Here is a 25,833-nt window from a genome sequence, read left to right on the forward strand (position 1 = left end):
GTCCCGCTCTACTCTGCGCTGGTGCGGCCTCACCTCGAGTACTGTGTGCAGTTCTGGGCACCACAGTATAAAAAGGACATGAAACTGTTGGAGAGTGTCCAGAGGAGGGCTACGAAGATGGTGAAAGGCCTGGAGGGGAAGACGTACGAAGAACGGCTGAGGTCACTGGGCCTGTTCAGCCTGGAGAAGAGGAGGCTGAGGGGAGACCTCATCACAGTCTACAACTTCCTCGTAAGGGGGTGTCGAGAGGCAGGAGACCTTTTCTCCATTAACACCAGTGACAGGACCCACGGGAACGGGGTTAAGCTGAGGCAGGGGAAATTTAGGCTTGACGTCAGGAGGGGGTTCTTCACAGAGAGGGTGGTTGCACACTGGAACAGGCTCCCCAGGGAAGTGGTCACTGCACCGAGCCTGTCTGAATTTAAGAAGAGATTGGACTGTGCACTTAGTCACATGGTCTGAACTTTTGGGTAGACCTGTGCGGTGTCAAGAGTTGGACTTGATGATCCTTAAGGGTCCCTTCCAACTCAGGATATTCTATGATTCTATGATTCTAAATGTATTTATAAGGGATTGTATTAAGAGTGGCGTGGATGTGCCAGCATAGTGGGAAAGCACCTAGTACCCAGAGTTGATCAATTCTGAAATAAACAATATCTTGACCTAGTGTATGGATGGGTAAGGAATCCAAACTTTTTATTGGACAACATCATGAACAAATTTTTACCAAATATTTATTTACTTGGGGCTTTCAGTCCCAGCATTTCTACTAGGTAGTCACTTTGTAAGTGGCTTTTACTATTTCCTAATTAAAATTGGTAAATTAAACTCAGGTTTGCTGGCACATAAAATCACTAGCAGCTTTGATCAAGGCAAACTGGTAATCATTTACAATAAATTACAAATAAAATGTTAAATTAAAACCCTTTGAGTACTGTATTTTAATTATGCATGAATTTGCATTAACTGACTAAAAATGTTTATAATTTACTTGCACTTTACCGATGTAATTCCACTAAACAAGGTAATGAGGCTTTTTTTTTTTTTTTATTCCACTCAGCTAGATTTGAATAAATACATCTGCACCTAGGATTGCTAATTTCTGCAAGGGATCAGTAAAAAAGCTCAGTAAGGTAGCATTTCTATACATAATTTCAGAAACTCTCTTCTCAGTTCTGAACTTGTTCCCGTGCTCTGGTGGGTACTACTTGCAATAAAAAAATAAATTTAAAAAAAATTCAACACATCAGAAGGCAGGTCCAATTTCAAGTTGTTTTTGTTTGTTTTTGTTTTGTTTTTTTCTGACATTCATCCAAACTGCTGCATCCCTGTAGAGGAAACTGAATATAGTACCTCTGTCTTTCTATTAGTCAATAGCAAAGTGAACGAAAGTTAAAAGTAATATGAATACAACACTCTCCTTTTTGTATCTATTTATCAGATAGACTGCAGAAAATTTGACTGCAAACATACCAACAGTTCTGTAAAATTTATTCTTTTAATTAAGCAATTTTGTTTTTATTTCTAAAGATTTTAATTGACATTATTAGAGCATTTTAATACTACCCTGAAGTGATTTTCAAAATAGTATATATATTCCTTTCTAAACCTCCATCTTGTAAAGGACTCTTAAAGTAGACAACTTATGTCTGTAGAGCTACATATTTGATTTCTTGAGATATTAACGCAATTATGAAAACAAAAGAGCAGAAGTAGTGTTTTGCACCAGACAGCACAAGTTGATAGCAGTGAATAATTTAGCCTGTCTATTGAGCCTTCTATAACAAAACCACTTCTGTCTAATATGCAAGTATTTAATTTAGAAAATAAAAAATATTATCTGCAACATGACCAGCTACTTAGATGTATAGAGCATTTTTAGTGATCTAATTAACCTATCTAAAAAGTTTTGTTTTTATCCTTACAATACTCAAAGGGTTAATGCAAAGCATTACATTAAATTAATTTTCTAATGCTAAAACTATTTTGTTTATGCTTCTATTACATTTATTTTCTTTTAATTGCCAAATTAGCAAATATACTACAATACCATTCATTGACCTGTTTTTAAACTGTAGACATGATAGTTTTCCTGTTCTACAGACAAGAATGCAATTTTCAGAAATTTACACTGATCTCTCAGATTAATGTTTTAAACTCTGAAATCACTATCATATGAATTACCAAAAATACCTACATTATTTAAAAAGTTAAATTTTCACCATTTTTTCATTACTATAAAAGGTTATTTTGTTTTGTAAATCCACTCTATAAATTAAATTGCAATGTAGCTCTAACTAATATACATGTTTTTCTAAACAATACTGATGTCAATTGGTGATAACCACAAATATATCAGATTAGGTCTCCTGTTGAAAATATTTTGAACCAAAACAGTATTTCATACATTTAAAAATGGTTTGGTTTAAACTGAAATGTTTTATAGACCCATGCATTCTTCAGTGACAGTACACCAGCACATTTTACACATTTGTGAGCTAAAGGCAGAAATGCTGTACATCGTGACTTTGTAAGTAAACAATTTAAAGAATATACTCTTTTTTTTTTTTAATGAAACATTAAAAAAGGGTGCACAAAGCATGTTACAGTACAATAATAAAATACAGAAATAGATAACTGAAAAGAGGGATTTTTTAAACTGATTTATGATGGGAAATATGAAAATGTACCAACAACTTTTCATAAATATAAAACTTGGCCCCTGTGAAAATTGGGCCCTGTGATTTAAAAAGTAATTTAACAACACCCATTCCCAACAGTGTTCACTAAGTTATATGGGAGAAGTGTCACTAAAATAATTATTTGGAATTCCACATCAAGATCAGGTAAAACCCCAAAAAGTTCTTATAATGTCTAACCTGCGGATACTTGCTACAGTTTTTTAGAGCTCTAAAAGAGTTAAGCAGACTTCATAGTTGATGTGGTAATTCAGCCACGTGCTGCATGCTACATAATTTGGACTGAGGTATCCATATCTCTGGTCTTAAATCATTAACAGTACCCATCTATTAAAAAATAGCAAAGGTGTGCAAATCAATTCATATTAATTCATATCGAAGCAGAAAATTCTCAAACCTGTAAGCATACACATCAGCTTACAGCAACTGAATTCCTTTAAATATTTGTTAAAGTGGGGAAAATATTGTTTTATTTGAGAGAATGGTCAACTGATAAGCATAAAAACTTCATTCAGTTATTTGAATCAGGGATAGTTCCATTTTTTTGATAATTGCTATTAGAATACATGAAATACATTATTTGTGTGAATATATTATTTTCTTTTTGCACTATATGAACAGTGAACAACTATTCAAAATGTCAGTCCGGAGATATTCAGGTCCAACCGCTTCTTAACAATCTAGATTTACATTTTACAACAATACTTTTCTCTCAGCAACAACAAATCCAACATTCTACCAATAAAGGATTATGATAAGTAAACATTTAAGGTTTGTCAATACAAAATTTGAAATACACGTCATACTACAATACTATAGCATTAAAAACTTATGTTAAAAATGAAAAATGGTGAATAGCTTATTCTTTTTTACTTATAAAAATCATATAATGAAAGGGAGCAAATATTTTCATGGGTTATTTTTTAGGATTTTTGGTGAAGGGTGCTGATTTCTAAGGAAAAAATCATGACAGTGATATTTGGGGGAACAAAAACTATGAGGATTCAGTGCACAGATGAATTTAGAGATAAATGAACATAAACCTCATTTGAAATTTTCACGAAAAAATAAAATTTTAATGAAAAAAAAAACATTTCATGAAAAAAATTAACAGTTATTAAGAATAACAAAAAATAATAATCTTAGCTTTAGTTCTGTTTAAGGCACCATGTAATAGCCGAGGTACAATGATCCCTGATGTACATTCTTAAATGGCAGTGGTCCATTTTGCCACCTATTCAAATTCTATGCAATTGGAAATAAGTGCAAGTAAGGTGTGCCAGTTATAGTACCTTATTAAAGTTTTGTAAAAATGTAAATTTACTTTAAGAATCAGGAAATATATTTTGAAAAGAAAATTATGTGGGTTGCTACATTCCTTACATTCTATAAATTATCTTTTATGACAGCAGATGATTGAGTTAGTAGGAAAAGACTTGGAATAGAAGAAAGTCATCTAAATTGAATGTTTTCTTGTATGTCCAGTTCAGCATAAGTAGCATATACACTTTAAAAAAATAAAAAATAAAGTCACTTCTTTTCAGGTTCAGTTTCTACAATACCATTCAACCACCAAAAGCATCTGTGCAGTGGTCCCAAATATAGAATCAGTAGTCTCCAAAACCAGAGGAACTGGCACACAAATAAAATCTGGAGCTGTCGATTTTAAAGGAAGCTTGTATTGTTTACAAGGTGATCAGATAATTTGGTATGCCTACAGTGTACACATTACCACATTTTTACAATTCTATCATTCTGCATTTGTAAATGCAGTGAAAACACTTCTTCCTTACAGAAAGAAAACAGTAGATCTTCCCAATCCTCCAGCATTATCATAAAAATACCCCCTGAATGATCACAATTTCATCAAAATAGTGTCTTCTAGTTCTGTTTAATGAAAAGCACCTTTTATGACAAATTTGATGCATATGCAATCAAATGAGTATGCCTCCAGTAAAAATACAATAAAGTATTTCTTTTGATATTTTACAGAAGTGCACCTAATTAAAAACCCATCTATATGAAATAATAAAGACTTAATTAAAATTAACATAATTTTTAAAACTATGAAAAAAAATTAAGTTACTTTAATTATAAGAGGACAAAAGCATTAACATTCAAAGCTTGGCAAAAATCTTCATTGACACTTGAAATGAGGAAAACTCATTGAGTAGCCAATGTAAAATGATTTTGCTTACTTTTTTTTTTAAATACCTGGCAACATACATACACCCATTTCATTCCACAACTGTAATAAAAGGTAATGTTCAGCATAGCTAAAAATGTGATGTCAACTTTCAGACCAATTTTCTCCATCCCCCACATTTAGTCCAGCATCAACAGGGCTAATGTAGTTGGGTGTAAGTGTGGTGCTTCAATATTAGACTGCAGTATATGTATTTCCAGTAGCACTGCATTGTCTGACAGTCTGAGTATTTGCAACAATGTGCTCATTATGAAGTGGGTTCAGGAGGTTCTGCTCTACTCCACTCTCAAGCGCTGGCTGCTGCACACAGCCCACCTGGTGCAGTTCTGTTTTCTCCCTCTTGTCTTGTGGCTCTCCATTTTCACCCATGTCTTCTATTTCACTTTCAACTTCACTGCCCTCATCTGCACAAATAAACAACCAAGAAAAAATAGCACAAAATGGAAAAATCTAAATACAAGGGCCTTTATTTTGCAAATAACATGAAATACGAAAACACGGGGAAGCATAGAAACCTGATAAAGTAGAAATTGAAAGCTTAAGATTTTACTGGGAGAAGTCAACAAATTCTACAGATAAATAGGTTAATGAACTCTCTCTAATGCTATCTCATTTTATAGATAAGGAAACTGAACTGAAGAGAGGTTGTGATTTGCCCCAAATTATACAACCAGTGTAAGAACTGAGAACAAACTAAGCCTACAGTTTACCAAGAGGACATAAACTCACATCTTACTAGATTCTTCAGTAACAATTAGCAAGTTATTTGGCAAGTGCTTGGACCTAATTCTGCCATCTTCACTTACCAAAATCATCATTCACTACAAATGTAGGTATATGTGCATGCTCATCAAATCTTAGTTTTTCCAACTGTCCATCTCCTTCAGCTCTCTCACAAGGATATACAGCTAAATAATGGGTGAAATTTTGAAAAATTCTTATGTAAATAATAAACATTTAAAAATATTTTCTTGTTAAGAACCTTAGCTACAGCATTCTAGTTATTACTATATACTGTTTATCATGTAAAGCATATTGTACACATATAATAGTAATATACACATTTACTACATTTTCAAAAAATAAGGACTTGTTTTCCTCCAAGACACACATTAGTTCTGTATAAAATTAAACATTTTAGAGAGTTGACTGCTTACCTTTATTCATATTTCCAGAGGATGTAGCATTTAAATCATCAAACTGCAAAATAAACAATAAAAAGCGTAGATGCAGTCTTACACAAACATGACCTTAGATTATCTACGATGAAGCTCCAATAGCTTGTGGCTAGTATGAAAGTGCATGCATGTGACTGCAGTCATGTCCATAGTATACCAGTTCATTTTCCATTCCATTCCAAGTGAATCATTTATTATATGTCCACATCTGTCCATTTTGTAACACTTTAAAAGTACAATTCCTTGGTGATAACTCCTGAGATAATGTGAATTCTTAAGCAACTCTCACAAAAGGGGATGTACCTCTGAGTGATGAAAGCAAACCTGGGAACATTGTCACTTTAGGAAACAACAGGGAAATACTTGTGAACTGTTCCAATCCAAAGCAATTAGGAAGGGTTCCTCTGAAAAGGTGCTGCAACCGATAGCCCAGCTGAAGTGCTTCTACACTAATGCACAAACCATGGGAAACAAGCAGAAGGAGTTGGAAACAATGGTGCAATTAGAAAGTATGACCTGATTGCTATTGCGGAAATGTGGTGGGATAGATCACATAACTGGAACAAGCTCTTCAGAAGAGAGAGACAGTGAAGGAGGGGTGGGGATGTTACCCTCTATGTTATGGAAGGAATTGATTGTGAAGAGATGCCTCTGAGAAACAGCCACAGACAGGTTGAGAGCTTGTGGGTAAAAGTTAAGGACTGGACCAATAAAGGACACCTTGTGGTTGGGGTCTACTACAGGCCGCCTGATCAAGGGGAGCCTGTGGATGAGACATTCTTGCTTCAACTACATGAAGCATGTCACACTCGCATACTCTCATCCTGATGCGGGACTTCAACCACATGGATTTCTGCTGGGAAAACTACACTGCAGGCTGTAAGCAATCCAGGAGATTCCTAGAGTGCGTTGAGGATAACTTCCTGGTCCAGGTATTAGACAAACCAACCAGAGGAGAAGCGTTACTGGACCTGGTGCTTACTAATGCAAACGAGCTCATTAAAGAGGTCAAGACTGGAGGTAGCCTGGGCTGTAGTGACCATGCCCTAGCTGAGTTTGTGATCTCGAGGAATACAGGCCTGGCAAAGAACAAAGTCGGCATCCTGAACTTCTGAAGAGCAAACTTCAAGCTATTTAAAGACCTAGTGGACAAAACTCCTAGAACACTGTCTTTACAGACAAAGGAGATGAACGGAGTTGGCAACTCTTTCCTTAAAGCACAAGAATTTTTCATTCCCCTGTATAAGGAAGTGAGTAGGGAGGGCAGGAAACCGGGGTGGCTGTGCAAGAAAACTGAAGTGGAAGAAGGAAATGCACAGGCAGTGAAAGCAAGGACATGCAGCCTGGGAAGAGTACAGGGGTGCAGTCCGGATGTGCAGGGATGGGATCAGGAAAGCCAAGGCACAGATGGAATTGAGCTTGGCAAGGGATGCAAAGAATAACATGAAGGAATTCTATAGGTACATTGATTCCCATATGGCTTCTCTCGTTTCCCTGAAGTTGTAGATGAGGGCTGGGGAAGCGAAGTCCCACTCACTGTAAGTGAAGAGCAGGTTCGAGACTACCTGATGAAACTGAACAGGTACAAGGCTATGGGTCCCGATGACTACATCCAGGTTTGGGGTCCCCGGCACAAGAAGGATGTGGATCTATTCAAGTGGGTCCAGAGGAGGGCCACAAAGATTATCAGAAGGATGGAGCACCTCTCCTATGAAGAAAGGCTGAGAGAGCTGGGGATGTTTAGCTTGAAGAAGAGAAGGCTCCAGGGAGACCTCATTGCAGCTTTACAGTACTTAAAGGGGGCTTATAAAAAGATGGAGAGCAACTTTTTTCTCGGGTAGATAATGGCAGGACAAGGGGGAATGGTTTTAAACTAAAAGAGGATAGATTTAGATGATATGTTAGGAGAAAATTCTTCACTCAGAGGGTAGTGAGGCACTAGAACAGGTTGCCCAGAGAGATTGTGGATGCCCCATCCCTGGAGGTGTTCAAGGCCAGGCTGGACGAGGCCCTGGGCAACCTGATCTAGTGGGTGGCATCCCTGCCCATGGCGGGGGGGTTGGAACTAGATGATCTTTAAGGTTCCTTCCAACACAAGCTGTTCTATGATTCTATGATATGAAAATTAAAGTTAGGTGATCTACTGAAGAGAAGATGTCTGAGGTAAACTTCAGTTTGCACATACCATGGACACATGTAAAACAGTGGTTCTAAGTTGAGACCACTCACCCATCTGCTTGCTTACTTCCCCACCCTCCACACCATGGGATGGGGGAGAAAATAGGAAGAATGGAAGTGAGAAAGCTCATGGGTGGAGATAAAAACAGGGAGACCACTTACTAATTACTGTTATGGGCAAAACAGATTAGACTTGAGGAAAAATAATTTATTACTGATTAAAATAAATATTTAATTACTGATTTGTGTAGTGGGAAAGAAACAAAAAAATCCATGCTTAGGGAAAACATCTTTCCTCCCCATTTCCCCAGCTCAACTTCACTCCAAGCACTTCTCTTCTCCCTGTGTTCTTGCTGCATGTTACATTCAGTCCCTTCACTGAGGCAATAGCCGGTGCAGGGAGGGTTGTGGTCATTACATAGCAGTTTCTCTCTGACACTCCTTCCTTCTCATGTTTTTTCTTTGTTCCAGCATGGGTTCTCCACAAGCTGAAATCCTATCATGCAAATCTGCTTCAGCATGGGTTCTCCACAGGTTGCAGTTCCTTTGAGAATTCCTCCATCTGCTCTGAAGGTTCTCTATGGGCTGCAGGGAATATCTGCTCTGGGGTGCAGATCTTCTACAGGTTGCAGGGAATATTTGCTCTACCATGGAGCATCTCCTACTGCTCTCTTGTTTCTCACTCTCTTTTATTCTCTCCTCCTGTTCCTGTCCAGTTGGTATTTACTGCCCTTTCTTAAATATGTTTTCACAGAGTCACCCTGAACTTTGCTAATTGGATCAGTCTGTGATAGGTCCACTGCTGAGTGGACCTCCTGGACCTCAGTGGTTCCACTTCAGTGGAACCAGCTGTGTCCAGCCCAGGGCAGCCCTTTACCTCTTCTCAGAGGCCATTCCTGCAGCCCAGTTCCAACACCCACCCCCCCACTACCAGAACCTTGCCATAAAGAAACAATACACGTGAACAGTACCATTTAAGCAAAACTAACTTCTGCACATGAGCTACCTTTCTGAAGTTAGTACGCAGTTGTGTAAATATTTGTATTGGAATTAAGTGTGTGTAAATACATGTAAAAACAGATCCTTGAAATCAAGTTTCCTATTAATCTCTTACTTTATTATTTTCATATAAACTATTTAGTTTTCCAGAACTCAAGAATGTAGGTATCTACCTAGTAGCTTGATCTGCTATTTTTTATGAACAAGCTCACTTGCAGAAAATTAGTGTTAGAATTCATTGTGATTTTTAGTATTGTGAAAAAAAATCAGCCAAGGAAACATGGTTTAAGATATATAACTTTAGGAACCCAAATTTGAAGATGCCAAATGTATTTGAGATTCAATCTGCAACAGTTATATTAAGTTATATTACGAAATATCCCATAGCTCCACTTAAACATTAAAAAAATGTAGATGCATATCCAAGTCGATCACTAAATCCATCAATCCATTATCTTGTATGGTGTCTTACCTCTTCCATAACTGCGATAGGTGTCTCTCCTCTTGCCTGAGCAACACGATGTTCTACTAAGTAAAACATGTACTCATCATAAAGCAAGCGGATCAGATGAAAAGAGCCAAAGCTAGCAGCACTGCGTAAGGTTAAATCTCGAATCACCATTGAGCTATTTAAATATGGAAAGAAATATTTATGAAATAAATATCACAATTCTTTCATAATTTATTAATATGCAATGGAATATACACTTCAAAAATACTATTTTTAAAATTAATGCTAACCACAAACATCTGATTTATGATGTCTTCAGAAAGACATGGCATTGTTGGACACCACATTACACAACTAGAAGCTAAAATTTTTAAAAGACAGGAAGGGTTTTGTTTTGTTATATGCACAGTTACCAATATGTGAGCACATGTAAAAACTGACCACAGTGGAAGAAAGTTCTTTGTTAAAATTTTAAACAGTACAACTGTATTAAGATTATTTAATTTTAAACAAAGTAGTCATTCAAAATATTATGCCTGATGTGCTCATATTCCTAGTACTAAGGTGTTAATTGGTATTGCTTTTAAACTTGTAGTATATAAATAATGCAAAAATAAGTTTGTTTATATCTTAAAATAGACAAATACAGATTGTGGACAAAAACATCCATATGATACCTTCATAAAGTAGATGCTACAATGTACCGTTTTGGAAAAAAAAAAAAAAAAAAAGCTACCTTTACTATGATAACTGCTACAGTAGCAGCTGACATGGGATTTTTTTTTTTTAATGCATTTTTACACACTAAAAAAGATTTTGTCTTCCCTACATAATAAAAATAGAAATCATGGTATTTTAATTAATATTATTAAGAATATTGTCTTTAAAATTATATAGCTATTCAACGCAAAGTGTTTCAAACCATGTTTCTAACTCGGGATAAAATTCTGTCCTGGTTTCAGTTAGGATAGAGTTAATTTTCTTCCTAGTAGCTGGTAGGATGCTATGTTTTGGATTAGGATGAGAAGAATGTTGATAACACAATGTTGTTTTAATTGTTGCAGAGCAGTGCTTACACCAAGCCAAGGACTTTTCAGCTTCTCGCTCTGTCCTGCCAACAGGCAGGCTAGGGGTGGAGCAAGAGCTGGGAGGGGACAGACCCAGGACAGCTGACCCAAAGTGGCCAAAGGGGTATTCCATACTATCTGATGTCATGCTAAACAATAGATAGGGGTGGCTAGCCAGGGTACCAGGGTGGGGAGGCCGGCTGCTCAGGGATAGGCTGGGCATCGGTCAGCAGGTGGTGAGCAATTGCAATTGTGCATCACTTGTTTCATACACATTATTATTAGTGCTATTATTATTATTATTATTATTATTATTATTATTATTATTATGTCTTAATAAACTGTCTTTATCTCAACCCACAGGCTTCACTTTCCTATTTCTCTCTCCCATCCTAGAGAGGGAGGGGGGAGGATGAGCGAACGGCTGTGTAATGTTTAGCTACCGGCCAGGTTAAACCACAACAGTTCTTTTTGGCGCCCAACGTGGGGCATGAAGGGTTGAGATAACAACAGATCTGACCAGAGTGTGTTAAACTAAAATTGGTATAAGTATTAGACCTGCTTAATAGTTGCTAGTCATAATGCTGATTGCTTTAATCTCAAGTCTGCTGTGCCTGTTTTCCAAATTGAGTTATATAGCATGTTACTTTCCTTATGTGCTCCCTGTTGTGCTGCTTATCCTTTCCGGGCCCTGGTTTAAGATCATTATGGTACTGTGCGGTGTAACGATGGCTTATGATATGTTGAAATTGCTGGTCATGACCCTAACCTGGTATTTGTACTCAGCAATGTCGTCGACTCTATACTTGGGAAACCATATCTTGGAAACTATTAACAATTACACCTATTGCCTTTTTTCATCAGGGAGCCAATCTGTGGAGGGGACAGGGGAAGATATTTTTTTCCTACTTGTTCATTCTCCCTTTCTCCTTCAGTGCCCTCTTATCCTCTGAGCTAGCTACGATAGTTCTTCAAGATTTTGAATATCCTTGAGATACTCAGACCAGCATGTTCTTATTGTTATGTCTCCTGAATGCAATTCACATTTTGTGATTTCTAACCTCATTACATTTGCACAAGACTTCAAATAATATACAAGGTTTATTTCATCCACTGCTGAGTTACACATAGTCTCAAGTTTGATATTAACAACACTATTTTTTTCTGGAAAAAGGAAACAGCTTTTCAAACTATTGTATGAAGTTGTTTTTTTTTTTAATTTTGTCAACATTATTATAGTATACATTTCAGAAAATAATAAAATAGCTAAAATAATTTAGAAGACTAGTAAAAACTACCTGTAGAAAGACCATTTTAAAATAAATTCTCGTGCTGCTTTAGGAAAGCTGGGTCTTCCTTCATATGGTTTCAATGCTTGCATCATTACATTATCAAGCCAGGCAGCCCACTGCTCCAGAGTGCTCTGCTGCTGTAGAATCATCTTGAAATCTGTTTCTAGTCTTTGAACTATAATGTCATCACACTGACACACCCAGGAAGCCTGCTCCTGTTACAACACATGGCAAACATGAAAACAAAAGACAAATTATTCTTGAAGATTGAACAATTAAAAGGATTAAATACACTTCTTAGCCAAACTAATGAGTTTTTTTATTTTCACATCTTTAAATTTTGTTGAAAGAAAATAAGAGCAAGCGACCCAAAGTATGAAAACGGGCATCAAATAAAGCACACACAAAAGTACAATCGAAAAAATGCAAGTACATTGCAGTGGTCCATATTGGTTTTCATGGAAGAATTTTCAACTTCTTTCATTCATATTTTTTCTAGTAAAAAATTCAGAAATTGTCAGGCTTAGGACTACAAGAACAAGTAGTGGAAAGGACAGTCAAATGGAAGCTGAGAGAGTAAGAAACAAAGAGGAAAAGAAACCAAAGTACCATGTTTTCTATTGCTTTGAAGCAGTTATTATTCTATCTTCAAATATGTTTTTTTTAAATATTTTTAAGCACCTCACTTGAAAAGAGATTTGTTTATTAGGCAAAAAATGGGGTTGTTGTGTTTATCCATAGGCTGTAATACGTAGAATAGAATAGAATAGAATAGAATAGAATAGAATAGAATAGAATAGAATAGAATAGAATAGAATAGAACAGAACAGAACAGAACAGAACAGAACAGTTCAGTTGGAAGGGACCTACAAAGACCATCTAGTCCAACTGCCTGACCTCTTCAGGGCTAAACAAAAGCTAAAGCATATATGTGAGGGGATTGTCAAAATGCCTCTTGAACACTGACAGGCATGGGGCATCAACCACCTCTCTAGGAAGCCTGTTCCAGTGTTTGACCACTTTCACAGTAAAGAATTTTTTCCTAACATCTAGTCTGAATATCCCCTGGCACAACTTTGTGCCATTCCTTAAATAAGACCAATAAGACACTTCTGCTGGACCTGTAGCCCATGGAGAGGAGCTGCCACCCATGGGGGACCCATGTTGGAGCAGTTTGCTCCTGAAGGATGGACCCTGTGGTACAGACCAATATTGGAGCAGTTCTTGAAGAGCTGTTGTCTGTGGGAAGCCCATATAGGATCAGTTGGGAAGGACTGCAGCCCATGGAAGGGATCCCACGTTGGAGCAGGCGTAGTGAAAGACCATGAAGAAGCAATGGAGACAAAGCGCTATGGACTGACTGAAACCCCCATTCCCCGTTCCGCTGAGCCGCTCGGGGGGAGGACATAGAAGGATGAGGGGGGAATGTTTTTAGTTTGCTTTAATTTCTCACTTTTCTAGTATGCTAGTGATAGGCAATAAATTATATTCATCTCCCTATAAATATATATTGTCTATTGTATATATATTATATATAATACTCTGTTTTGCCTATGAGCAGTTGTGATGCGTAGCAGGGAAAAAACACTACACTGGACCATGTCAATTAGTTGAACAACAGGAGAAAAAGCTGTTGTTTCTTCTAAGGAGAATCATAGAATCATTTAGGTTGGAAAAAACCTCTAAGAACATTGAGTCCAACCACTGTATAGCACTGCAAAGTCTACCTCGAAACCACATCCCTAAGCACCACATCTACACGTCTTTTAAATACCTCCAGGGATGGTAACTCAACCATTTCCCTGGGCAAATTTTACCAATGCCTTACAACCCTTTCAATGAAGAAATTTTTCCTAATATCCAACCTAAACACCCCCCAGCACAACTTAAGGCCATTTCCTCTTGTCTTATCACTTGGTGCTTGGGAGAAGAGACCAATCCCCACCTCGCTACAGCCTCTTTAAAGGTTACTGTAGAGCACAATAAGGTCTCCCCAGAGCCTCCTCTTCTCCAGGCTAAACCACCCCAGCTCCCTCAGCTGCTCCTCATAAGACTTGTTCTCTAGAGATTTCACCAGCTTTGCTGCCGTTCTCGGGACTTGCTCAAACACCTTGATGTCTTTCTTGTAGTGAGGGGCCCAAAACTGAACACAGTACTTGAGGTGCAGCCTCACCAGAGCTGAGTACAGGGGGGCAATCACTTCCCTAGTCCTGCTGGCCACACTGTTTCTTATACAAGCCAGGATGCTGTTGGCCTTCTTGGCCACCTGAGCACACTGCTGGCTCATATCCAACCAGATATTGACCAATACTCCCAGGTCCTTCTCTGCCAGGCAGCTTTCCAACCACTCATCTCCCAGCCTGTAGCGCTGCTTGGGGTTGTTGCGCCCCAGGTGCAGGACCCGGCACTTGGCCTTGTTGAACTTCATACAGTTGGCCTCAGCCCATCGGTGCAGCCTATCCAGATCCTCCTGCAGAGCCTTCCTACCTTCAAGCAGATCGACACACACACCTAACTTGGTGTCATCTGCGAACTTACTGAGGGTGCACTCAATGCCCCTCATCTAGATCACTGATAAAGACATCGAAGAGAACTGGACGCGATACCAAGCCTTGGGAGGGCACTACTCGTGACTGGCAGCCAACTAGATCTAACTGCATTCATCATGACCCTTTGGGCCTAGTAACCCAGACAGCTTTTTACCCAGCGAAGCGTATACACATCCAAGCCACGAGCAGCCAGTTTCTTAAGGAGAATGCTGTGGGAAATGGTGTCAAAAGCTTTAGTAAAGTCTAGGTAGACAACATCCACAGACCATCCCTCATCTAATGAGCAGATCAACTTCTCATGGAAGGAGATCAGGTTAATCAGGCAGGACCTGCCTTTCATAAACCCATGCTGACTGGGCCTGACCACATGGTTGTCCTCATCACACACAATTCCTTCTCTGATCACAAGCAAAATGTCTGATGGGACACCTTCCCTAGTTGGCTCACTCATCAGCTGTGTCAGGAAGATATCTTCCACATATATAGAATCACAGAATCATTAAGGTTGGAAAAGACCTCCAAGGTCATCTGGTCCAACCATCCCCCTACTACCAATATCACCCACTAAACCATGTCCCTAGGCACCACATCCAACGTTTCCTTAAACACCCCCAGGGACAGTGACTCCACCACCTCCCTGGGCAACCCGTTCCTATGCCTGACTACTCTTCCTAAGAAGAATTGTCTTCTAATTTCCAACCTAAACTTCCCCTGGCACAACTTGAGACCATTCCTTCTTGTCCTATCACTAGTTATCTGTGAGAAAAGGCTGACCCCCAGCTCCCCAAAACTTCACAGAATCACAGAATTTCTAGGTTGGAAGAGACCTCAAGATCATCGAGTCCAACCTCTGACCTAACACTAACAGTCCCCACTAAACCATATCCCTAAGCTCTACATCTAAACGTCTTTTAAAGACTTCCAGGGATGGTGACTCCACCACTTCCCTGGGCAGCCTGTTCCAATGCCTAACAACCCTTTCGGTAAAGAAGTTCTTCCTAAGATCCAACCTAAAACACCCCTGGCGCAACTTTAGTCCATTCCCCCTCGTCCTTTCACCAGGCACGTGGGAGAACAGACCAACCCCCACCTCGCTACGGCCTCCTTTAAGGTACCTGTAGAGAGCGATAAGGTCGCCCCTGAGCCTCCTTTTCTCCAGGCTGAACAAGCCCAGCTCCCTCAGCCGCTCCTCGTAGGACTTGTTCTCCAGACCCCTTGTCCTGGTTTCAGTTAGCACAGAATTAATTTTCTTCCTAGTAGCTGGTGGAATGCTGTGTTTTGGCTTAGAATGAGAAGAGTGCTGATAACACCCCGATGCTTTAATTGTTGCAGAGCAGTGCTTATACTAAGCCAAGGACATCTCAGCCTTTGCTCTGTCCTGCCAACGGGCAGGCTGGGGGGTGCAGTAAGAGCTGGGAGGGGACAGACCCAGGACAGGTGACCCAAACTAGCCAAAGGGGTATTCCATACCATCTGACGTCATGCTAAACAATATATAGGGGTGGCTAGCCGGGGGGAGGGGGCCGGACTGCTCGGGGTTAAGCTGGGCATCGGTCAGCGGGTGGTGAGCAATTGCATTGTGCATCACTTGTTTGTACATATTATTAGTAGTAGTACTATTATCATCATTGTATTATTATTATTATTATTATTATTATTATTATTATTATTATTATTATTATTTTCCTGTCTTATTAAACTGTCTTTATCTCAACTCACGGGCTTCACTTTCCATTTCTCTCCCCCGTCCCAGAGAGGGAGGGGGGAGGGTGAGCGAACGGCTGCGTGGTATTTAGCTGCCAGCCGGGTTAAACCACGACACCCCTCACCAGCTTCATCGCCCTTCTCTGGACCCGCTCAAGCACCTCGATGTCCTTCTTGTAGCAAGGGGCCCAAAACTGAACACAGGACTCGAGGTGCGGACTCACCAGAGCCGAGTACAGGGGGACAATCACCTCCCTAGCCCTGCTGGTCACACTGTTTCTGATACAAGCCAGGATGCTGTTGGCCTTCTTGGCCACCTGAGCACACTGCTGGCTCATATCCAACCAGATATTGACCAATACTCCCAGGTCCTTCTCTGCCAGGCAGCTTTCCAACCACTCCTCTCCCAGCCTGTAGCGCTGCTTGGGGTTGTTGCGCCCCAGGTGCAGGACCCGGCACTTGGCCTTGTTAAACTTCATACAGTTGACCTCAGCCCATCGGTGCAGCCTATCCAAATCCTCCTGCAGAGCCTTCCTACCCTCAAGCAGATCGACACACACACTTAGCTTGGTGTCATCTGCAAACTTACGGAGGGTGCACTCGATGCCCTTGTCCAGATCATCGATGAAGATATTAAAGAGTACTGGCCCCAGCACCGAGCCCTGGGGAACGCCACTAGTGACTGGCCTCCAACTGGATTTGACTCCATTCACCACGACTTTTTGGGCCTGGCTATCCACCCAGTTTCTAACCCAACGAAGCATACGCCAGTTTCTTGAGGAGAATGCTGTGGGAAATGGTGTCAAAAGCCTTGCTGAAGTCAAGGTAGACAACATCCACAGCCTTTCCCTCATCCACCAAACACGTCACTTTGTCATAGAAGGAGATCAGGTTCGTCAAGCAGGACCTGCCTTTCATAAACCCATGCTGACTGGGCCTGATCACCTGGTTCCCCTGCAAGTGCCACGTGATGACTCTCAAGATAATCTGCTCCATGAGCTTCCCTGGCACTGAGGTAAAACTGACAGGCCTTTTTGTGTTGATGTATTTATAAAAACATTTTTTTTATCTTTAACGGAAGTAGCCAGATAGAACTCCAGATGAGCTTTGGCCTTTCTAATTTTGTCCCTGCACTGCCTCGCAACATCCTTATAGTCCTCCCTAGTGGCCTGCCCACTTTTCCAAAGATGATAAACCCTCTTTTTTCTCCTAAGCTCAAGCCACAATTCTCTGTTCATCCAGGCTGGTCTTCTTCCCCGACAGCTCGTCTTTGGGCACGTGGGGACAGACCATTCCTGTGCCATTAAGATTTCCCTCTTGAAGAGCGCCCAGCCTTCCTGGACTCCTCTGCCCTTCAGAACCGCCTCCCAAGGGACTCTACCAACCAGCGTCCTTAGCAGCTCAAAGTCAGTTCCTTTCAGGTAGTTGTAGAGAGCAATAAGGTCTCCCCTGAGCCTCCTCTTCTCCACTATAAACAACCCCAGTTCCCTCATCCGCACCTCATAAGACTTGTTCTCTAGACCTTTCACCAGCTTTTTTGCCTTTCTCTGGACACTCTCCAGGACCTCAATGTCTTTCTTGTAGTGAGGGGCCCAAAACAGAACACAGTACACAAGGTGTGGCCTCACCAGAGCTGAGTACAGGGGGACAATCACCTCCCTAGTCCTGCTGCCCACTCTAGCCCTGACACAAGCCAGGATGCCGTTGGCCACCTGGGCGCACAGCCAGCTCACGTTCAGGTGAGCCTCGACCAACACCCCAGATCCTTATCCTCTGCGCAGCTTTCCAGCCACTCTGCTCCAAGCCTGTAGTGCTGCATGGGGTTGTTCTGACCAAAGTGCAGGACCCAGTACGTAGCCATGTTGAACCTCATCCGGTTGGCCTCTGCCCATTGACCCATCCTGTCCAGGTCCCTCTGCAGGGCCTTCCTACCGTCTGGCAGATCAACACCCCCCCCCACCCCCAACTTGGTGTTGCCTTCAAACTTATTGAGAGTGCACTCAATTCTCTAATCAAAATCATCATATAAAGAGGATGGGCCCCAACACCAACCCCTGGGGAACACCACTCATGACCAGTCACCAGCTGGATTTCACTCCATTCACCACCACTCTCTGGGCCAGGCCATCCAGCCAATTTTTAACCCAACAAAGAGTATACCTGTACAAGCCATGGGCTTCCAGCTTCTCCAGGAGAGTATTATGGGAGACCATGTGAAAGGCTTTGATGAAGTCTAGGTAGACTACGTCAACAGCCTTTCCCTCATCCACCAAGCAGGTTACCTGGTCATAGAAGGAGATGAGGTTGGTCAGGCAGGACTTGCATTTCATGAACCCATGCTGACTGGGCCTGATCCCCCGGCTGTCCAGCACATGCTGTGTGATTGCATTCAAGATGACCTGTTCCATCACCTTTCCTGGCACCGAGGTCAGGCTGACAGTCCCGTAGTTCCCTGGGTCCTCCTTAGCCAGGAAGGGGACCCGTAGAACCGCTGTACTGGACTTCTGGAGGGCTGACTTTGAGCTGTTAAGGACACTGGTTGACAGGGTCCCTTGGGAGGTGGTTCTGAAGGCCAGAGGAGTCCAGGCCAGAGGAGTCCAGGAAGGCCGGGCACTCTTCAAGAAGGAAATCTCAATGGCACAGGAGCAGTCTGTCCCCACGAGCCGACGTGGAAGAAGACCAGCCTGGCTGAACAGAGAATCGTGGCTTGAGCTTAGGAGGAAAAAGAGGGTTTACAATCTTTGGAAAAGAGGGCGGGCCACTCGGGAGGACTATAAGGATGTTGCGAGGCAGTGCAGGGACAAAATTAGAAAGGCCAAAGCTCATCTGGAGCTCAATCTCGCTACTGCCTTTAAAGAAAACAAAAAATGTTTTTACAAATACGTCAACACAAAACAGAGGACTAAGGAGAATCTCCATCCTTTACTGGATGAAGGGGGGAACTTAGTTACAAGAGATGAGGAAAAGGCTGAGGTGCTTAATGCCTTCTTTGCCTCAGTCTTTAGTGCCAAGAGCAGTTGTTCTCTGGACACCCAGTACCCTGAGCTGGTGGAAGGGGATGGGGAGCAGAATGTGGCCCTCACTATCCACGAAGAACTGGTTGGTGACCTGGTACGGCACTTGGATGTGCACAAGTCGATGGGGCCGGATGGGATCCGCCCAAGGATACTGAGAGAACTGGCGGAGGAGCTAGCCAAGCCACTGTCCATCATTTATCAACAGTCCTGGCAATCGGGGGAGGTCCCAGTTGACAGGCGGCTAGCAAACGTGATGCCCATCTACAAGAAGGGCCGGAGGGTAGACCTGGGGAACTATAGGCCTGTTAGTTTGACCTCAGTGCCAGGGAAGCTCATGGAGCAGATTATCTTGAGAGTCATCACGTGGCACTTGCAGGGGAACCAGGTGATCAGGCCCAGTCAGCATGGATTTATGAAAGGCAGATCCTGCTCGACGAACCTGATCTCCTTCTATGACAAAGTGACGTGTTTGGTGGATGAGGGAAAGGCTGTGGATGTTGTCTACCTTGACTTCAGCAAGGTTTTTGACACTGTTTCTCAAAACATTCTCCTCAAGAAACTGGCTGCTCGTGGCTTGGACTGGCGCATTCTTCGTTGGGTTAGAAACTGGGTGGATAGCCGGGCCCAAAGAGTCATGGTGAATGGAGTCAAGTTCAGTTGGAGGCCGGTCACTAGTGACGTCCCTCAGGGCTCAGTACTGGGGCCAGTACTCTTTAATATCTTTATCGATTATCTGGACGAGGGCATTGAGTGCACCCTCAGTAAGTTCGCAGATGACACCAAGCTAAGTGCGTGTGTCGATCTGCTTGAGGGTAGGAAGGCTCTGCAGGAGGATCTGGATAGGCTGCACCGATGGGCTGAGGTCAACTGCATGAAGTTCACCAAGGCCAAGTGCCGGGTCCTGCACCTGGGGCGCAACAACCCCAAGCAGAGCTACAGGCTGGGAGATGAGTGGTTGGAAAGCTGCCTGGCAGAGAAGGACCTGGGAGTATTGGTCAATATCTGGTTGGATATGAGCCAGCAGTGTGCTCAGGTGGCCAAGAAGGCGAGCAGCATCCTGGCTTGTATCAGAAACAGTGTGGCCAGTAGGTCTAGGGAAGTGATTGTCCCCCTGTACTCGGCTCTGGTGAGGTTGCACCTCGAGTCCTGTGTTCAGTTTTGGGCCTCTTGCTACAAGAAGGACATCGAGGTGCTTGAGCGAGTCCAGAGAAGGGCGACGAAGCTGGTGAGGGGTCTGGAGAACAAGTCCTACGAGGAGCGGCTGAGGGAGCTGGGCTTGTTCAGCCTGGAGAAAAGGAGGCTCAGGGGCGACCTTATCGCTCTCTACAGATACCTCAAAGGAGGCTGTAGCGAGGTGGGGGTTGGTCTGTTCTCCCACATGCCTGGTGAAAGGACGAGGGGGAATGGACTAAAGTTGCGCCAGGGGTGTTTTAGGTTGGATCTTAGGAAGAACTTCTTTACTGAGAGGGTTGTGAGGCATTGGAACAGGCTGCCCAGGGAAGTGGTGGAATCACCATCCCTCGAGGTCTTTAAAAGACGTTTAGATGTTGAACTTGGCGATATGGTTTAGTGGAGGACTTGTTAGTGTTAGGTCAGAGGTTGGACTCGATGATCTTGAGGTCTCTTCCAACCTAGACGATTCTGTGATTCTGTGATTTTGTGAAATAACTTTGCTGCAGTGTTAAAGATGAGCTTTGTACAGTGGCCAATTGCTGGCTGGCTTAAGGCACGTGTTTGAGGGTCTCTGACCAATTGCATGACAGATTCAGGAACGTGAACAGTGTTTGGGGCTATGGGGAATGTATATGTAGTGGAGAAAAATTGTAGTAAACATCTCCAGTTCAATAGCCATTGTGAGTCCATGTCTTTCATCCGTTCATCCCACCGAAGCTCTGTCTGGGAAACTGTGTCAGTTGTGATGAGTGTAGAGCTTAGAGAGGCCGTTTGCTGGGTGGATAGCATCACTCCCTGTTTGAGCTGGCAAAGCTCCCACACAAACTGTCATGCAAACTGTGGTTTCACACCACACCCTGACTGACACGCCACACCTTGATTGCCGCACTCCTGGTCACTCATGCTCCCTAGGGGCTGCCTTTGTACTTGTGGGAGGGTGTGGGGGGGGTGGCCACCCCTGCTCCTGGCCCTTCCCAAGCCTTGCCAGCTGCTCTTGTGAGGGCTGCCAGCTCCTGGCAGCTCTCTCCACTCCCATGGCTCTCTCCACTCCCTGGGGTTTCCTCGATGCAGGAACCCCACTGCATGGAGGAAGAAAGAGGTAAAAGGGAAACCTTTTTTTATACTTAATGAAAAATAATAAGTTCATCTTTTACAGATTTCTGGAAACTAGTACTAACCAGTTACTTAGGAAAGGTGGGAAATTTAAACACAAACAGTTGAAGAAAGTATATTAATGACATCATCTTTGAAATAAAAATTAATTTAATGAAACAATCTCTACTAGAAATAGTGCTGTTCGATTAATATTTTTATGGAAGATCAGAAGCTATGCTATTGTCCAAATTTTCATATTTATGCATCATTCATGATGTCCATTCTAAGACCACATATACTCTATACTTTCATTTGCACCAAATGAAAATTGGCAGAATTTATGGTCTGAAAGATAAGAAGTCTTCAGAGACAATGGAAACAGATAATGGCTCTGAGCTTCTACTTAAGGCTAAAGTGTAAGTTGGTAAGTTTCAACTGAATCACTGCATATACAAAAATCAGGAAAATGTTCTCACTTTGCTTTATTGATGGAATAATAAGAAATAGTAACAACAACAAAAAAATGGGGGGGAAATACATTTTTTAAAAAGTCTGTTGTTTAAAGCTAGAGTTTACCTGGACATTGGCAAAATCAACACGGTTGAGATCACTGAGCATCTGGTTGATCTGAGAAGTGTTCTGAAGCACAGCCCGAGCTGCCTGAGCCAGGTGATTAAGAGATGTGTATCTTCGCAGAGTCTGGGCAAAGGCACTTACAGTGGCAATCTATGAAAAAAAATCCATTTATCTCAGATCAGCTCTCAGATGTTGCAATTCACATATAATACAACGAATACAGTTTTTTCTATTCTTTTTTTTTTATTTTTTAATGCTGTACTGGGTCTGGCTGAAATGTTAACTTTCCCGGCAGCAGCCCATACAGTGCCGTACTCTGCACTTGTAGCTGGAACAGCTACAAAGTAATCGGGAGAGGAGCACAGGCCCTCAGCCTCTGGAGACGACTCCTGGCAGCTATGAGAGAAACATATCCCCATAAGGAAGATATTGTATATCACATAGGCAAGTGGACCACTATGGATAAAGGTCTCCAGAATCTGCGGGAATTAGCTGTGCGGGAGATGATTTATAGTGATTTGGACAATGCCCAGACACCTCAAGACCCCGATGAAGTCCGGTGCACAACATCCATGTGGCGTAAATTTGTGCGGAGTGCACCATCAGCACATGCCAGTACCCTGGCAGCAATTCGCTGGGAGGAGGGGATGGGACCAACAATCACAGAATCACAGAATCACAGAATTTTCTAGGTTGGAAGAGACCTCAATGTATGATGTGTCCTGCCAGCTTCAACAATATGAAGACAATCTCTCTGCTCCGCTACAGTCTTGTGTCTCAGCTGTGGAGAAACTGTCTAAAGGACTTGACAAGCTCGTGGAACAAGTATATTCCCCCTCATTTAGACAGAGTGATACTTCAGCCACTAAGAATCAGCATTCGCCTGCTCAAGAGAGAGAGTACCCAAGACGTACACCACGTGGCACCTTGTGGTTTTATCTGCGTGACCATGGGGAAGATATGAGGAAATGGGATGGTGTACCTACTTCAACCCTAGCTGCTCGGGTACGTGAACTGAAAGGAAATACAGCAGCAAGAAGAGGGGCTCCTAAGAGAAATGCTGCTCCAGTTTCTATTGGGCAGTACCCCAGAGGCAGTAGAAGAGCTGATGTTATTCTTGACCCTGATGAAGGGACCTCTACCTCTCATTTGCAAGAATTAAGTGGCAGACACTCCAGCCAGGACTAGAGGGGCCCTGCCTCTGGCCACGTGGAGGAGAGGGATAACCGGATTTATTGGACTGTGTGGATGTGATGGCCTGGCACATCAGAACCACAAGAAAACAAAGCTTTACTGGACACTGGCGCACAATGTACCTTAATGCCATCAGGCTACCAAGGGACAGAACTCACCTGTATCTCTGGAGTGACAGGGGGATCCCAACAACTCTCTGTACTGGAAGCTGAAGTGAGTCTAACTGGGAATGAGTGGCAAAAGCATCCCATTGTGACTGGCCCAGAGGCTCCGTGTATCCTTGGCATAGACTATCTCAAGAGAGGGTACTTCAAGGATCCAAAAGGATACCGGTGGGCTTTTGGCATAGCTGCTTTGAGCACAGAGAAGATTAGGCAGCTGTCTACCCTGCCTGGCCTTTCAGAAGACCCTTCTGTTGCAGGATTGCTGAAGGTTGAAGAACAACAGGTACCAATTGCTACCACAACGGTGCACCGACGGCAATATCGCACCAACCGAGACTCCCTGATTCCCATCCATGAGTTGGTTCACCGACTGGAGAGTCAGGGAGTAATCAGCAAGACTCGCTCACCCTTTAATGGCCAGTACGAAAGTCTAATGGCGAGTGGAGGCTAACAGTGGACTATCGAGGCCTGAATGAAGTCACGCCACCACTGAGTGCTGCAGTGACGGACATGCTAGAACTTCAGTACGAACTAGAGTCAAAGGCAGCCAAGTGGTACGCCACAATTGATATTGCTAATGCATTTTTCTCCATCCCTTTGGCAGCAGCATGCAGGCCGCAGTTTGCTTTCACTTGGAGGGGCATCCAATACACCTGGAATCGGCTGCCCCAGAGGTGGAAACACAGCCCTACCATTTGCCATGGACTGATCCAGTCTGCACTGGAGCAAGGGGGAGCTCCTGAGCACCTTCAGTACATTGACGACATCCTCGTGTGGGGCAACACAGCAGAAGAAGTTTTTGAGAAAGGGAAGAAAATAATCCAAATTCTCCTGAAAGCTGGTTTTGCCATTAAACAGAGCAAGGTCAAGGGGCCTACACAGGAAATCCAATTCTTGGGGGTAAAATGGCAGGATGGATGTCGCCATATTCCAATGGATGTGATCAATAAAATAACAGAAATGTCTCCGCCAACTAGCAAAAAGGAAATGCAAGCTTTCCTAGGCCTCGTGGGATTATGGAGAATGCATGTGCCAGGCTATAGTCAGCTTGGGAGTCCTCTATATCGAGTGACTCAAAAGAGGAACTATTTTGAGTGGGGCCCTGAGCAACAACAGGCCTTTGAACAAATCAAACAAGAAATAGCTCGTGCAGTAGCCCTTGGGCCTGTCCGTACTGGACCAGCTGTGCAAAATATACTGTACACTGCAGCTGGGGAGCATGGCCTCACCTGGAGCCTTTGGCAGAAAACCCCAGAAGAAACTTGAGGTCGACCTCTGGGCTTCTGGAGTCGGGGCTATCGAGGATCAGAAGCCAATTACACCCCAACTGAAAAAGAAATACTCACAGCATATGAGGGTGTTCGAGCTGCTTCAGAAGTTGTGGGTACAGAGGCACAGCTCCTCTTGGCACCGCGGCTACCTGTGTTACATTGGATGTTCAAAGAGAAAATTCCCACTACACACCATGCAACTGATGCTACGTGGAGTAAGTGGATAGCGTTAATTACACAGCAGGCTCGAATGGGAAAACCCAATCGCCCAGGAATCCTGGAAGAGATTATGGACTGGCCGGAAGGCAGAGATTTCGGAGTGCCAACAGAAGAGGTAACCCATGCTGAAGAGGCACCACCATACAATGAGTTGCCAGAAGACAGAAAGCAGTATGCGTTGTTTACTGACGGATCCTGCCGTGTGATAGGGAGCCATCGGAAATGGAAAGCTGCTGTGTGGAATCCCATACGACAAGTTGTGGAAGCCATGGAAGGGGAAGGTGAGTCGAGTCAGTATGCAGAAGTAAAAGCCATACAACTAGCCCTAGACATCGCCGAAAGAGAAAATTGGCCAGTATTGTATCTTTATACTGATTCATGGATGGTGGCAAATGCTCTGTGGGGGTGGCTGCAGCAATGGAAAGAGAGCGACTGGCAGCGCAGAGGTAAACCTATCTGGGCTGCTACCCTGTGGCAAGATATTGCTGCCCGGGTAGAAAACCTGGATGTTAAAGTACGTCATGTAGATGCCCACATGCCCAAGAGTCGCACTACTGAAGAACATCAGAACAACGAAGAAGTGGATCAAGCTTCGAAAATTGAAGTGGCTCAGGTGGACCTAGACTGGGAACGTAAGGGTGAGCTGTTTGTAGCTCGATGGGCCCATGAAACATCAGGACATCTGGGGAGGGATGCCACTTACAGATGGGCTCATGATCGAGGGGTGGACTTGACCATTGAGGCCATCACACAGGTTACCTATGAGTGTGAGACCTGTGCTGCAATCAAGAAAGCCATGAA

At 42.8% G+C, this 25,833-nt stretch overlaps 1 protein-coding gene across 2 annotated transcripts in view; it reads right to left on the reverse strand.

The window, feature by feature from the left end:
- Positions 1 to 5,079: 5,079 nt before the first annotated feature.
- Positions 5,080 to 25,833, reverse strand: part of LOC309889563 (transcription factor RFX3-like) — a gene marked incomplete at both ends in the record, with an annotated part of 145,340 nt that continues 124,586 nt past the window's right edge. Inside the window, 5 exons of one of the 2 annotated variants that reach the window (XM_082782427.1) lie at positions 5,080 to 5,309; positions 6,063 to 6,105; positions 9,733 to 9,886; positions 12,077 to 12,285; positions 22,185 to 22,334. In XM_082782427.1, the coding sequence (XP_082638553.1) occupies positions 5,080 to 5,309; positions 6,063 to 6,105; positions 9,733 to 9,886; positions 12,077 to 12,285; positions 22,185 to 22,334 (786 nt within the window). Of the gene's footprint in view, positions 5,346 to 6,062; positions 6,106 to 9,732; positions 9,887 to 12,076; positions 12,286 to 22,184; positions 22,335 to 25,833 lie in introns of both variants that reach the window. The other variant, XM_082782426.1, reaches the window with a different exon arrangement.

The sequence above is a fragment of the Aythya marila genome (assembly GCF_965140915.1).
Source record: "Aythya marila genome assembly, chromosome: W".
In the NCBI taxonomy this organism is placed as follows: Eukaryota; Metazoa; Chordata; class Aves; order Anseriformes; family Anatidae; genus Aythya; species Aythya marila.